The sequence below is a fragment of the Oryctolagus cuniculus genome, chromosome 2, assembly GCF_051225735.1.
Source record: "Oryctolagus cuniculus isolate XC-2025 breed Fujian yellow rabbit chromosome 2, ASM5122573v1, whole genome shotgun sequence".
Classification (NCBI taxonomy): Eukaryota; Metazoa; Chordata; class Mammalia; order Lagomorpha; family Leporidae; genus Oryctolagus; species Oryctolagus cuniculus.
This window is the reverse complement of record NC_142868.1, coordinates 183,374,928-183,390,805: the sequence shown is the minus strand read 5'-3', so window position 1 is coordinate 183,390,805 and position 15,878 is coordinate 183,374,928. Positions and strand designations below refer to the sequence as shown.

Sequence of the window (15,878 nt, the reverse complement as noted above, 5' to 3'; positions counted from 1 at the left end):
CTCCTTAGAAGTTGCGGGTTGTGCTAAACCTCGCTCCTTCAGGGCGCCTTTTCATGTTCTCTGTTAGAACGGACGTATTCAGAGAACACATCTGCTGCCTGCTGAGCTTGAGGATCGTTGCCTGAACTGTGAGCCCAAGTGGCTGATTTTTTTTTCTAAACACCATTTTCACTTGAAAGGGTGACTTACAAGCATGGTAATTAAGTTTTAAATATCTGGCAGACATTTTCTAGAAAAATGAATGAAACGAGCCTGTCACTTCAAGGAAATCTGACAGTATTGTTGCAAATGATAAAACGCAAGCTCTCAAGCAAGACATCTGAATTCTGGAAAATGCATATTGACTATCATAACTATGACTGCACCCCAGTACTCAGAGTATGGGATTGGTATTGGTATTAATGGATGTGGTTCTTTTATTTGATTGTATAAGGAAATGCATACATTTAGAAGATCTTTCATAATTCAGTGCTCTAAATTTTTCCCAATGATCAATCCATGATGTTATAAAATCATGCATAGGGAAAACATTCATTCAAAATGCATGACAGACCAATGGATTTTACTGTAGAAGAGTATGAAAAATACATTAATGTGGCTTTAGATGCCACATTATAACTCACTTTTAAGAAACTACTACTTGTTGACTTTGGGTGTAATATCTAAGAAAAGTCCACAATGCTCAGAAAAGGCTATTAAAATACTCCCTCCTATTCTGACCACGTCTCTGTGTGGATTTTCTTCACATACTTCAAATAAAAGTAACACCTCAACAGATTACATACAGAAGCAGATAGAATTCAGCTGTCTCCTAGTAAGTGAGACATTAAAGATGGTTATAGATATGTAAATCTCACTGTTTTGTAAACTATAGTTGTTTTTCTTAAAAAGTGTTAAATATAATATACTTGTTGTTTTAAAATTAAGAAACTTAAAATTTTCTTAGTTTAGTTTCCAGTATGGTATTAGTTGATCTAACCCATAAAGACAAAGGTTCTTTGGAGATAACAATAGCAACAAGACTTGATACAAAAGCTGGAGAACCACTGAGTTACAATACTTCCATTTCGATTCTTCTGGTCTACAAGTGCTTGTCAGTAGAGGCCCGCGAGCCTCAGGACTTATCACTGCTGATAAAAATTTCGAACAAATATACAAATATCTGAGAATGACAGGGCTATTTTTATCTCTTTATAGTGAATAATGTTTCCTTAATATCTGTTTTTTTTTTTTTTTTTTTTTTTTGGAAGTCAGATTTTTATAGAGAGAAACACAGAGAGAGGTATTCCATCTGCTGGCTCACTCCCCAAATGGCTGCAAGGCAGGAGCCAGGAGCTTCATCCAGGTCATCCTCACAGGTGCAGTGGCCCAAGGACTTGGACAATCTTCTAGGACATGAACCAGCACCTCTACGGGATGCGGGACTGTGGACGGCAACTTAACCTGCTGTGCCTCAGTGCCGGTCTCCCAATATCTTATAAGTAGCATTTTTTATAGTCTTTTTAAAAGAAAATTTTCAGGGGCTGGCACTGTGGCGCAGCGGGTTAATGCCCTGGCCTGAAGTGCCAGCATCCCATATGGGTGCCAGTTCTAGTCCCGGCTGCTCCTCTTCTGATCCAGCTCTCTGCTATGGCCTGGGATAGCAGTGGAAGATGGCCCAAGTCCTTGGGCCCCTGCACCCACATGGGAGACCTGGAAGAAGCTCCTGGCTCCTGGCTTTGGACTGGCGCAGCTCCAGCCGCTGTGGCCAATTGGGGAGTGAACCATCAGATGGAAGACTTCTCTCTCTCTCTCTCTGCCTCTCCTCTCTCGGTGTAATTCTGACTTTCAAATAAAAATAAATAAATCTTTTAAAAAAAGAAAAATTCCAGGGGGCAGTTTAACTCTAAATAGTGTTGATGTATATTATAACTATTTCAGAAAAATAAGTTTTGTTGTATTAGAAAGATATAGGGATGACCTTTTTAGCTGGTAGAATTTCAGTGACTAGGCTAGACCATGAATGTCTGTTGCTGGATGCTATTTTCATGTGTAGAACTGCTATTTTCATATGTGGGGTCATTTGATATTGATAATGTTGACCATTAAAATAAATTTAGCACTTCAATACCTTGGTTCTTAGATGATCTACATTTTGAATACTATTTTTGCTTTGCATATTTGTGAGTTATAATTTGATTATGGAAGACAGGGGTTAAAGATGAATATATGGAAATTTGTTTCTTTTGTACCTGGGAAATAAAAATTTCAAATTTGACAATATATGTTTTAAAATAATTCTTGAAGACTGAACCTACTCTTAGAAGCAAGAGCTAACCTTGCCTCTTTGGCTGAGTTTGTTCAGAGTTACCAAGGGGTTCCACCTCTTGGGGATGTGTTAAATGTATAAATGCCAGCCAGCTATTAGTATGTAGATAATGTATATTTATTTATTTGAAAGGCAGAGTTACAGATAGGCAGAGGCAGAAAGAGTGAGTGAGTGAGTGAGAGAGTGAGTGAGAGAGAGAAAGAGAGAGAGAGAGAGAGAAAGAGGTTGGTCTTCCATCTGCTGGAAGACCATATATGTCCACAAAGGCTGGAGCTGTGCCGATCCAAAGCCAGGAGCCAGGAGCTTCTTCTGGGTCTCCCACGTGGGTGCAGGGGCCCGAGGACTTGGACCATCTTCTACTGCTTTCCCAGGCCATAGCAGAGAGCTGGATCAGAAGTGGAGCAGCCGGGACTTGAACTGGTGCCCATATGGGATGCCAGCACTGCAGGTGGTAGCTTTACCCACTACCGACATGCCAGCCCGGATAATGTACTGTTGAATCTTTTGTTGTAAGAGCACATGTGGATGCTTAGGATAGATAGTAAATGTTTAGTACTCAGACCTGCAACCCAGTCCTCAAACAAGTGCTTTTCTTGTAGGTTACCATGCCACCATTTCGTGATCCTTTGAAAAAAGCACACTGTGATAAGGATGATGAGAAAAGAACTCTTCTTCAGTGTGAGACAGGTACTCAGTCCCTCACTGTTCTGTGATTTCATAGACCAGGAGCAGTGGCAGTTACATTTAAGGTGCTAATTTAGATTACTAATCTTCCTGCAGGCAAAATATATACCATGAAAGAGTTTAAAGAGGTTGAGAAGGCCCAACTGCATTCCAGATTCCCAAGAATTTCCACTTCTAGGCACTTTATGACTCCAAATGAATGGCTTAAATTACCTACAAGATACATTGAAAGTGAATTTTGTAAAAGGAGCAGGTAATGGTTAATACAGAAACTACAGAACCTTTTGAGCTTTGAAATTTCTTAAACCAGTGATATAAAATGTCCCATTGTTATGACTTTTAAACCATTCATTCTTCAGTGAGAAGTATACTGTAATTCTTTGTTCCTCTGTTATAATCTTTCTTTCTTCTTGGGTGCTTTCAAGATTTTCACTAGGTAGACTAAAATGTGTCTGTTTGTATTTTTCTTTCCAAGAGTTCTTTGAGACTTTTGTTTCTGTGGTTTTATGTCTTAGATCATTTTGGGGAGACATTAGACCATTTCACTTCAAATATTTCTTTTTTTTCTTTTCTTTTCTTTCTTTCTTTTTTTTCTTTTTTCTTTTTTTTTTTTTTTTTTTTTTGACAGGCAGAGTGGAAAGAGAGAGAGAGAGAGACAGAGACAGAGAGAAAGGTCTTCCTTTTTGCTGTTGGTTCACCCTCCAATGGCCGCTGCGGCCGGCACACCATGCTGATCCGAAGCCAGGAGTCAGGTGCTTCTCCTGGTCCCCCATGCAGGTGCAGGGCCCAAGCACTTGGGCCATCCTCCACTGCCTTCCCGGGCCACAGCAGAGAGCTGGCCTGGAAGAGGAGCAACCGGGACAGAATCCAGCGCCCGGACAGGGACTAGAACCCGGTGTGCCGGCGCCACAGGCGGAGGATCAACCTATTGAGCCGCAGCGCCAGCCTAATTATATGTTATATATTAGCTATTTGATACTACCCACAGTGCCATAACTCTTTGATATATTTTTAAGAGATTTATTTATTTATTTGAAAGTCAGAGTTACAAAGAGGCAGAGGCAGAGAGAAAGAGAGATCTTCCATCTGCTGGTTCACTCCTCAGACGGCTGTGACAGCTGAAGCCAGGAGCCAGGAGCCTCTTTCTGGTCTCCCACGAGGGTGCAGGGGCCCAAGGACTTGGGCCATCTTCTACTGCTTTCCCAGGCCATAACAGAGAGCTGAATTGGAAGTGGAGCAGCCAGGACTTGAATCGGTGCCCATATGAGATTCTGACACTGCAGGTGGCAGCTTTACCAGTTAAGCCACAGTGCTGGCCCCTCCTGTCTTTTAAATATTTATTTATTTATTCGAAACTCTTTACAGAGCGAGAGGCAGAGACAGAGAGAGGTCTTCCATTTTCTGGTTCACTCCTCAGATGGCTACAATGGCTAGGGTTCAGTCAGGCTGAAGCCAGAAACCAGGAGCTTCTTCTGGGTTTCCCACTGGGGTGCAGAGTTCCAAGCACTTGGGCCATCTTTGCTACTTTTTCCAGGCCATTAGCAGGGAGTTGGATCAGAATTGGAGCAGCTGGGTTTCAAACCAGCACCCGTGTGAGATGCTGACACTGCTATGCCACAGCCCCAGCCCCTAAACATTGACTTGTGGGGAGCAACTCGGACTAGACTAAGTTACTGGAATTAAGACTTATTCTATGCATCTGCTTTCCCACAATATGGCGCTGAGAAGGGAAACAGCTTCTACACAGCTGCCTCCAGTTCAACCAATAAACTGTAGGACCTGCTCCTGATTGGAGGAGAGCAGCGTACTTGGCGTGTGGGTAGCAGAGTTGGGATTGGTGGAAGAGGACTATAAAGGAGGAGAGAGACAACATGCACCAGGAACATCTAAGGGGAACATCTATCTGAAGGAACACCTGTGCAGCCCCCGAGAGAGCCGGCCGGCGGTGTGCCGCTCCCCCGCGGAAGTGGGGAAAGTGGCAGGGGGAACCGCCCTTCCACGGAGGTGGAAGGGACAGTAGCCAACCCGGGAAGAACCAGCAGCAAACCCGGGGAGGGCCGAGCAGACGAAAGAACAGCGCAGGGTCCTGTGTCGTTCCTCCACGAAGACGGGGAGCGACATTGACTTTCTTCCACTCTGCTTCTAGGCGCAAATTAGATGTATATTAGACCTTCTTGTACAAAGGGTCTTCAAAAAGATCATGGAGAATGCACATTATGAAAAATCATGCATTGGTTTCAAAGATTTTTGGTAGCAGAATCATCTTAATTTCATTTTTACATGAACATATGGCTGTACACTTCATATCTTTTTTTTTTTTTTTGACAGGCAGAGTGGACAGTGAGAGAGAGAGAGACAGAGAGATAGGTCTTCCTTTGCCGTTGGTTCACCCTCTAATGGCCGCCGCGGCCAGCGCGCTGCGGCCGGCGCACCGCGCTGATCCCATGGCAGGAGCCAGGAGCCAGGTGCTTTTCCTGGTCTCCCATGGGGTACAGGGCCCAAGCACCTGGGCCATCCTCCACTGCACTCCCTGGCCACAGCAGAGAGCTGGCCTGGAAGAGGGGCAACAGGGACAGAATCCGGCGCCCCGACCGGGACTAGAACCCGGTGTGCCGGCGCCGCTAGGCGGAGGATTAGCCTAGTGACCCGCGGCGCCGGCCACACTTCATATCTTTTAATATGTCCTTTGCATTTTTCACCTCCTTAAGTAATTTCCTTGGGTATATTTTCCGATTTGCTAATTGTTTTTAAAGATTTTATTTATTTGAAAGAGCCCTCCCATCCAGTGGTTCACTCCCCAAATGCCTGCAAAAGCCAGAGCTAGGCCAGCTCGACACCAGGAACTCAATCTGGGTTTCCTAATTGGGTGGCAAGCACCCACCTACCTGAGCCATCACCTGCATTACAAGAAGCTAGAATAGAGAGCTGAGCTGGGACTCGAACCCAGGTGTTCTGATATGGGATGTATGTGTCCCAAGTGGTGTCTTAACCACTTTGCCAAGCTTCTGCTCCCTCTAGTTTGTGAAATCTCTCTTCACTGTATTGAATATTAAAATTTTAATTTCCTAAGTCCTCCTATCTTTCAATATGCGTGTTCATCCTGGGGGATCTTTTTTTTAAAGGTTTATGTATTTGAGAGGTAGAGACAGAAAGAGGGAAAGGCAGAGAGAGGTCTTCCATCTGCTGGTTCACTCCCCAAATGGCCACAATGGTTGCAGCTGGGCTCCATCTGAAGTCAGGAGCCAGGAGCTTCTTCCAGGTCTCCCACATGGGTGCGTGGGCCCAAGATTTGGGCCACCTTCTGCGGCTTTCCCAGGTCATAGCAAAGAGCTGGATTGGAAGAAGATCAGCTGGGACTTGAAACGGTGCCCATATGGGATGCTGATGCCACAGGCTGGGGCTTAGCTTACTAAGCCACGGCGCCTGCTGCCCTCCCCCCTTTTAAGATTTATTTGTTTATTTGAAAGGCAGAGTTACAGAGAGAGACAGAGATCTTCTATCCGCTGGTTCATTCCACAAATGGCCACAATTGCCAGAGCTGCGCCAATCCGAAGTCAGGAGCCAGGAGCTTCTTCTGGGTCTCCCATGCTGATACAGGGACCCAAGCACTTAGGCCATACTCCGCTGCTTTCCTAGGCCAAAGCAGACAGCTGAATCAGGAGTGGAGCAGCCGGAACTCTAACCGGTGCCCATATGGGATGCCGGCACTGTAGGTGGCAGCTTTACTCTCTAAGCCACTGTGCTGGCCCCGCAGAGGGCTCTTAATGCATTCTTATCTTGGTGACTGAATCCTTTCTTTCTTTAAACATTTTAAACACTGCTGTACTACAGTCTGTATCTTCACCATGCCGTTTAAAGGGATGCTCTACACAGGGCCAGTCTTGTACTTCCTGTCAACTCCTGCATGGGTGTAAGACCTGATGTACCCGTCTGTCCTGCTATGGCAAGAGAGACTGGGAAGTGGAGCGTTTGATTCTCTGTGGGGAAAGCATTGTACGTTTATCATTGTAAAAGGTAATGTTTATTTAAAGGCTCCTTTTTACATTGGAGTACCAGCTCTCAGTGGATGGGGCGTGCAGTAAACTTTGCCTAGGTGATGCTTAGTTCTCAGTGAATCAATTAAATAAATTTCCATCATGGTTTCAGAAACTCTTAAAATCCTAATCTCATCCAAAATGTAAAACTGTATGAAATAGTGGTATTTTGAGACTATATATGTAGCAGTCAGTATATTACAATTTCTGTATAAGTATAATCCAGTTGTTTTGAAAGCATCCTCACACATATTTTCTTGTTCAAGGTTAAAAGTGAAAGTGAATTTCAATGAAAGCAGTTTTGATTTCAAATCCTTGGCAAGAACTCCTCGTCTTCTGGAATCTCAGGGAAAAGAAAAAGAAGTTACTTACAAGTAAGCCTGTTGTTCCATAGCTTGTTTCCTCTCAGTTAAGATGCCTGGCAGAGTTACCACCCCCTGCCTTCCTTCCAATTGCTGGAGTCTGTGGGGCCTACTCCAGGCTCCCTGTGGCACATCAGGCAGCCCCCATCACTGTGTCTGGTGAGCTGGCAACTTTCCTTTGGCTTTTCTGGTTTTAAAGAAGGCGGACCTCACACATTCAGAAATATCAAGCATGGACCAGGGGAAAAATTGTGGACAACTTGTACTAAGGCTAAATGTTAGGAGATTTTTTGATTGAATTGGAACAGAATAAGAGGAGTTTGCGACTGGTTTTAGTAGGTAGCGACGGTTACAATATTGTACCCAGAGAAGTGCATGCTGCTATGCATGTAACATGGGGAGTCATCTCAATTAACTAGTTACAGAATTACGAGAGATCCTATATAACTTGTAACAGTCTGTTTAAAAGTAATGTGATCCTTCAGACATCGCTGGAGGGAATGTAAAATGGTACAGCAACATTGGAAAACAGTTTGGCAATTTCCCAATATGTTAAACATTAAATTACCACGTGAGCCCGCAGTTCAACCCCTAGATTTCTGCTCAGGAGAAATGAAAACATATACCCATATAAAGGCTAGTACAGCAAGGTTCACAGTGGCATCGTTCACGATACCTAAACGGTGGAAACGCAGATGTTCATCAGTTGATGAATGGATGAACAAAATGTGGTTCCATACAGTGGAATACTGTTTCACAATTAAAAGGAAGGACGTCTTCTGAGGAAGGCGTGGTAGCGCTAGCTGCACAGAATCCTCTTGCTCCTGACTCACGTTGCTCACTCCCACTGAAGAACACGTTGGGCAGGAAGCTGTGCCTCAGCCACGGCTTTTATTTTATTATTATTATTATTATTATTTTTGACAGGCAGAGTGGACAGTGAGAGAGGGAGAAAGAGAGAAAGGTCTTCCTTTGCCGTTGGTTCACCCTCCAATGGCCGCCGCGGCCAGTGAGCTGCGGCCGGCGCACTGCGCTGATCCGATGGCAGGAGCCAGGTGCTTTTCCTGGTCTCCCATGGGGTGCAGGGCCCAAGCACTTGGGCCATCCTCCACTGCACTCCCTGGCCACAGCAGAGAGCTGGCCTGGAAGAGGGGCAACCAGGACAGAATCTGGCGCCCCAACCGGGACTAGAACCCCGTGTGCCGGTGCCGCTAGGTGGAGGATTAGCCTAGTGAGCCGCGGCACCGGCTGCCATGGCTTTTAAAGCTATCAGAAAGACACACACGGAACCAGAGGTGGCCACTCACTGAATTAGGACCCCCTGACCGGCAGCAACGTCAAGTCCGGGAGAAGGTGTGTGCTGACTTCATCCGAGGAGCAAAGGAGAGGAATCTGAAAGCGGAAGGACAGTTTGGATGCCTTCCAAGACACTGCGATCACAAGAAAAACCCCTCATGCTGAAGGTTCTGAGACGTGGGGTCAGTCCCAGATGAGAACCCACACTGGCTCTTTGACTTGCACCGTGCTTCCGAGGTTGTCAAGCAGATTACTTCCATCCAGGAAGTAAGCCAGGAGTAGAAGTTGAAGTCACCATTGCAGATGCCTAAGCCAACCAACCATGTTAATAAATTGACTACCAGTTGTTCACCACAACAACAAAATGATAGAAGTACTGATCATGCTACAGCATGGATGAGCTTCAAACCATTAGATATAGGGAAGGAAGCCAATCACATAAGGCCATATAGCATGTGATCCTTTTCATGTAAAATATTTGGAAAAGGAAATTTATAGAGACAGGGGTAAAACAGTGGTTGCCTAAGGCTGGGGGCAGCAATCGGGAGTGACTGTGAATAAGCATGAGGTTTGGGGGCTGATGCATCAGCTCCATTTCTAAGTTAGATTGTTTTGACAGTTGCAGACTCTGGTGGAAATATACAAAATCTTGTACATTGGGGCTGGCGCTGTTGCATACGGGTAAAGCTGCTGCCTGTAGTGCTGGCATCCTATATGGGCACCAGTTCGAGTCCCGGCTGCTCCACTTCCAATCCAGCTTTCTGCTATGGCCTGGGAAAGCAGTAGAAGATGGTCCAAGTCCTTGGGCCCCTGCACCTGTGTGGGAGACCTGGAAGCTCCTGGCTCCTGGCTTTGGATTGGCACAGCTCTGGCTGGTGTGGCCAATTGGGGAGTGAGCCAGCGGATGGAAGACCTCTGTCTCTCTGCCTCTCCTCTCTGTAACTCTGAATTTCAACTAAATAAATCTTTAAAAAAATGCAATTAAAAAAAAAAAAACCAAAAAAACTTGTACACTTAAAATGGGTCAATTTTATGGTATGTATCTTAGTAAAGGTGTTGATAACAATAAAAAAAAAGAACGTAGCAAGGTGGAAGATGAGCTTACACTGTATGTTTTATTGGAGGTTGACCTACAATCCTGTGTTCCTAAAACATGGCCAAAGTAAGCTGCAGTAGTCGCTCTTCCGTTTCCCTCTAAAGGCTCAGCATCCGCTTCATAAGGCCCGAGGGCTTTTAGAGGGCTTTTAGAGGGCTTTTAGAGGGCTTGCTGCTGTTTGACCAGCAACAGCCACTTGCTTCGTGAGGAGTGAGTGATTTAAAGTGGACATAAATGACGGCTGAAGATGGCACTGGCCACCATGGACTTCTCAGGGTCCGTGACATTGTCCATGGTTTTAGAATCTGCTGCTTCATTTTTAGATTCGGAGCTGGAACTAAGGAACAAAAGGAAGTACTAAAACCAAGTCTAACTAATCCTCCGCCTAGCGGCGCCGGCACACCGGGTTCTAGTCCCGGTCGGGGCGCCGGATTCTGTCCCGGTTGCCCCTCTTCCAGGCCAGCTCTCTGCTGTGGCCAGGGAGTGCAGTGGAGGATGGCCCAGGTGCTTGGGCCCTGCACCCCATGGGAGACCAGGAAAAGCACCTGGCTCCTGGCTCCTGCCATCGGATCAGCACGGTGCGCTGGCCGCAGCGCGCTGGCCGCGGCGGCCATTGGAGGGTGAACCAACGGCAAAAGGAAGACCTTTCTCTCTGTCTCTCTCTCTCTCACTGTCCACTCTGCCTGTCAAAAAAAAAAAAAAAAAAAATACAAAACCAAGCCTAAGCCACCTGCTTGGTAGCTGAGGCCTTAAAAGACGGAATGATTCAGATCACTCCGTATGTTAAGCGTCCAAAGGAGTATTGTCCTTGACAGTGCTGTCATGGTCTCAATCACGTGTGTTGGGGTAAGATTTCAGGATAATCAAGAAGTCAATACCGTCTAAAGTACATAAATGGTATAAAAGGAGAGATTTTGTGTCGCTCCCCCTCTTCGTGGAGGAACGACACAGGACCCTGCGCTGTTCTTTCGTCTGCTCGGCCCTCCCCGGGTTTGCTGCTGGTTCTTCCCGGGTTGGCTACTATCCCTTCCACCTCCGTGGAAGGGCGGTTCCCCCTGGCCGCTTTCCCCACTTCCGCAGGGGAGCGGCACACCGCCGGCCGGCTTTCTCGGGGGCTGCACAGGTGTTCCCTTCAGCTAGATGTTCCCCTTAGATGTTCCTGGTGCATGCCGTCTCTCTCCTCCTTTATAGTCCTCCTCCGCCAATCCCAACTCGGCTGCCCACACGCCGAGTACGCTGCTCTCCAATCAGGAGCAAGTCCTACAGTTTATTGGTTGAGTTGGAGGCAGCTGTGCGGAAGCTGTTTACTTCTCTCCCAGCTCCATATTGTGGGAGAGCAGATGCATAGAATAAGTCTTAATTCCAGTAACTCAGTCTAGTCCGGATTGCTCCCCACAATTTTGTCCTCAAACAAAATGAGGAAAATATTGCCCTGTTGGGAAACAGGGTAAATCCAGCAGCTAAGATTCCCACATCCCTCATGGGAGTAACTGGATTCCGTTCCGGGCTCTGGCAGACCCTGGGAGGCAGTGGTGCAGGCTCAAGTAATTGGGTTCCTGCCACCCATGTGGGAGACCTGGATTGACTGCCTTGCTCTCAACGTTAGTCCTGGCCCAGCCTTAGCTGTTGTTACCATTTGGAGAGTGAATTAGCATGTAGGAGGGTGTTCTTTCTCTCCCTCTCTCTGTCTCTTAAATAAATATTTTTTTTTGACAGGCAGAGTTAGACAGTGAGAGAGACAGAGAGAAAGGTCTTCCTTCCATTGGTTCACCCCCCAAATGGCCGCTACGGCCGGTGCACTGCACTGATCCGAAGCCAGGAGCCAGGTGCTTCTCCTGGTCCCCCATGCGGTTGCAGGGCCCACGAACTTAGGCCATCCTCCACTGCACTCCCAGGCCACAGCAGAGAGCTGGACAGGAAGAGGAACAACCGGGACAGAATCAGGTGCCCCAACCGGGACTAGCACCCGGGGTGCCAGCGCCACAGGCGGAGGATTAGCCTAGTGAGCCAGGGCACCAGCCAATAATGAAAAATTTTAAACCCCAGATATTGTGTTGTTGGAGCACCTGGGGTACATATTTTAGATTAGAGCCTTAAGTCTATGAATTTTCTCCAAAGGAAGCAGAATTGGACCCTCTCCCATAAACTAGGGAAGCATCTCAAGTATGGCAGCAGGGGTGGAGGGGGCACGTTTGTCTCTAGCACAATTAGACCTTTCCAAGGCAAGAAGGACAACCTTGTGAGGAGGCTGCTTGTCCCTCCCACTGGCCTTCATCAGCTGTTTGACTAAGCAGCAAAGAGACTTTAGATGGAGCTACCGTCAGGACAAGGTAACACCACTTACTTGGGCTTATTTTTCATAAGAATACATAAATTCATAGAGAACTCGTCACTTCAAATCTAAATAAAAATATTAAATGCTACAGTTGAATAGGGAGTTAAGAGAATTTTCTCTTTTGGCTCTTCCCCACAGAAGCCAAGGGCCATCCTTTCTGGAAAAAGAACTTATGTATTATCCAGAGGGAAAGAGTCCAAGTCTCAAAGAGGCCAACCCTGAAGGGCACTTTTCTTTCTGGAACCTCAGCCAGGAGGCGAAAAGGGATGGAGACCAGGATATGGTGAGAACTGGGGGAGTCCTGCGTTGCAGTACACAGAGCAGCCGATACCCAAACGTGGGCAACAGAGAACTGTGTATGGCAGGCTTCTGAGGAGAGGAGGCCGTGGGCCCCGCTTCAAAAAGAAGTGTAAGAAACTGAGAGGCAGGTGTCCTTTATTCAAGGGGACTGGAGAGAGCTGTCCCCAGCAACCTGGAGGAGCTGCACCATGAGGCACCCTTGGGGTGTGGGTAGACTGCACTGTCTAGGATTTCCCTGACTCCCTCTCTCCTGAGTTTTCCCCTTCGAGCCCACCATCTCCCTGTCACTTACCACTTACTATACCCAAGCCAGGCTCCAAATTTTGTTCCCCTTCCTTCAGTTAAGTAGAAAATTTTTCAGGGCTGGGATTGTGGCATATAAGGTAAAGCCACTGCCTGTGACGCTGGCATCCCCTATGGGCACTGGTTCACATCCCGGCTGCTCCACTTCTAATGCAGCTTCCTGCTAATGGCCTGGGAAAAGCAGCATGGGAGACATGGATAAATCTCCTGGCTCCTGGCTTTGGCCTGGCCCTGTTCCGGCTATTGCAGCTATCTGGGGAGTGAACCAGTAGATGGAAAATTTCTCTCTCTCTGTAACTCTTTCAAATAAATAAAATAAAAAGACCAATATAAATTAAAATAGTAAAATTTAAGAAGCCCCTAGATGGAAACTGTGAAATGTATAGAAATACAGGTTTTACAGCACACGGATTGCTCCTCCCAGCAACCACACTTCTGACATGTACATGGTGCTCACCCCACCGGCTCTGCCTGCTGCATCCCAGCCAGCGGTGCCGCTCCTCCTGTGACTCCTCTTGTCCCCAGCCTGACACTCTGAGGACAGCTCAGGAATGGGTGTAGAAGTCACAGCCCTCCCTACAGCCCCTGTACCTCCCAGGTGGAATCAGTCTGTGTACAACTTGTATTCTGAGGATGCAGCTGGTCTAAGTTTCTGTCCTATTTCATTTGATTTTTACAACTTATTTATTTATTTGAAAGGCAGAGTTTACAGAGAGAGAAGGAGATAAAGAGATCTCTCATCCACTGGTTCACTCTCCAAATGGCCGCAATGGCCAGGGCTGAGCCAGGCCAATGTCAGGAGCCTAGAACTTCGCTTGAGTCTCCCACCTGGGAGTAGGGGTCCAAGCAGTTGGGCCATCTTCTGTGGCTTTCCCAGGCACACTAGCAGGGAGCTGGATTGGAAGTGGAGCAGCGAGGACTCAAACTGGCACCCATATGGGATGTCAGCACTGCAGGTGATGGCTTAACCTGCTGTTCCACAACCCCAGCCCCGTAACTTTATAAAACTTCATGTGTGTGTGTGTGTGTGTGTGTGTGTGTTTAAATATCTTTTTATTTGTTCGAAAGGCAGAATGACAGAGAGAGAGAGAGAGAGAGAGAGAGATCTTCCACCCACTGGTTTACTCTCCAAATGCCCACAACGGCCAGGGCTGGGCCAGGCTGAAGCAAGAAGCCAGAAACTTCATCCAGCTCTCCTTGTCAGTAGTAGGAACTTGAGTACCTTTGCCATTATCCAGTGCTTCCCAGCTACATTATCTGGGAGCTAGGTCAGGGATAGCGTAGCTGGGACTTGAACTGGTACTCTGAAAAAAAGGGCTGTAGAAGTCCCAGGTGGCAGCTTAATTCAGTGCATCACAACATCAGCCCCGTTTTGTGTTTTGTCTCCATTTACTGCATGTTTTAATATCATCCCATGTCTGTCCTTTTTTTTTTTTCTCAGTTGCTAGGCTGCCAACTTATCTTTATTTTGTCCAGATTTTACTGTTATAAAAACAGTTCAGGGCCAACATTGTGGCACAGCCGGTGAAGCTAGTAGCTGAGATGCCAGCATCGCATATAGGAGCGCTGGTTCAAGTCCTGTTTGGTTCACTTCCAATCCAGTGCCCTGCTAATGTGCCTGGGAAAGCAGTAGAGGCTGCCACCTACATGGGAGACCTAGACAGAGTTCCTGGTTCCTGCCTTCACCCTGGCCCAACCCCTGCTGTCGTGGCCATTTAGGGAGTGAACCAGCAGATGGAAGGTCTCTCTCTCTCTTTCTCTGTCACTCTGCATTTCAAATAAAGAAATCCTAAAAAGTTCAGATTTCTTCATGGTCCTATCTTTTCCCAGCTTTTTAATGACTCAATAGTAGAAACAGCCGCTCACTGCTGCAAAGCAGAATGAGCTGGCATTCATAATGCTGTCGGCGTCAGCATCCCAGAAATAGTGGCGGCTCTGAGTGCCCTTTGCCTTTGTTCTCCAGTCCCTGCCGTGCCACCACTTTAGGTTTCCACTCTTGCTTTCATTCGTCTTTTATGTCTTCTGAGGACAGCTCTGCGGGCAGAGGCGACTCCTCCAGAGAGCAGGCAGCACTTGGCAGCTTCTCTTCCCCCAAGGCTTGGACGGTGTCTAAGTGCAGAGGGACGGAACCTTGTTCTGTGTCCATTTTGACCACAAGAAAGCTGCTGCAGGACACTTTTCTCGTCTGTAATCAAAGTCCTTGGCACCCAGCACTGTCCGTACCAGGCATCAGATTCAGCAGTCTGCTTTCAGACAACAGATAAGGGTCTGGGCAATCGTTCCTTGAATTCGTTTGCTTTTGTGAAGATGAGGTTAGTGTTGCAGCCTACAGACCCAGCTGCCTGCTCTCGTCTGGCAGAGCTTCGGGGTGGTGGTCTAACACACAGGGGAGATGCACACTCAGCTCTGCTGCCTGACTTCGGCCTGGCCCAGCCCCGGCTCTTGCAGGCATTCAGGTAGTGACTCAGGACGAAAGCTAGCTCACTCTCTCTCCCTCTTTCTCTCTCTCTCTTCCTCTCTCTATTACTTTGCCTTTCAAATAAATTGTAAATACAACTTCAAAAAAGAATCCAGTGTTTCCTAAATCACAACAGTCCTAGTGTGATGTAGTACTCCAGACACTGACCATGTCTGGCTGAGAGCAGGACAACAGGGGATCCCTCAAGTCAGTACACAAACCAGTGGTCTGTGCGGTGTGTGGTAAGGCTGGCTTTCCCTGAATCTGCACGTGCTGCTCAGTGCGGACAGAGTGGGGAAGGCTGAGGGGGGAGGCTTAGGGGAGAGCCTGCCTGCGAGGTGTGTCAGCTCCGGCAGGAGCAAGGCTCAGAGCGATCAGCTCGGCTTAGCCGGGAGACTGCGCTGCAGGCCCCTCGTCCCTGTTCACACTCAGTGCTTCTCTTTTGTCACCTTCGAAGGTGTTAGAAACCACGGAGCACACATCCTGACCCTTGGCTGGTGGAAGGGGACACGAAGGAGGCTGCCTCAGAGGACATTCTCTGCCTTCATGGTGAGGACCAAGGAAGCACTCAGGAATGGTTCTGTTGCCAAGAAAAGCACCTGCAATAAACTTGCTTTAATCTTTGAGTTCAGTGCCTGTGATAATTAAGAAATGGCAATACTAAGTACCAACAGCTGTTCAATAAAAATAACAACTACCTGC

General features: G+C 47.1%; 1 protein-coding gene across 4 annotated transcripts in view; it reads left to right on the top strand.

Moving 5' to 3' along the window:
* Positions 1 to 15,878, top strand: part of LOC100343197 (protein FAM228B) — a 25,516-nt gene extending 9,638 nt beyond the window's left edge. For 3 of the 4 annotated variants that reach the window (XM_089326765.1, XM_051843186.3, XM_008254798.5), the window contains exons 6-10: positions 2,908 to 2,995; positions 3,089 to 3,245; positions 7,293 to 7,400; positions 12,254 to 12,398; positions 15,634 to 15,878. In XM_089326765.1, the coding sequence (XP_089182891.1) occupies positions 2,908 to 2,995; positions 3,089 to 3,245; positions 7,293 to 7,400; positions 12,254 to 12,398; positions 15,634 to 15,663 (528 nt within the window). In that variant the 3' untranslated portion in view covers positions 15,664 to 15,878. Of the gene's footprint in view, positions 1 to 2,907; positions 2,996 to 3,088; positions 3,250 to 7,292; positions 7,401 to 12,253; positions 12,399 to 15,633 lie in introns of those variants that run through there. The other variant, XM_089326767.1, reaches the window with a different exon arrangement.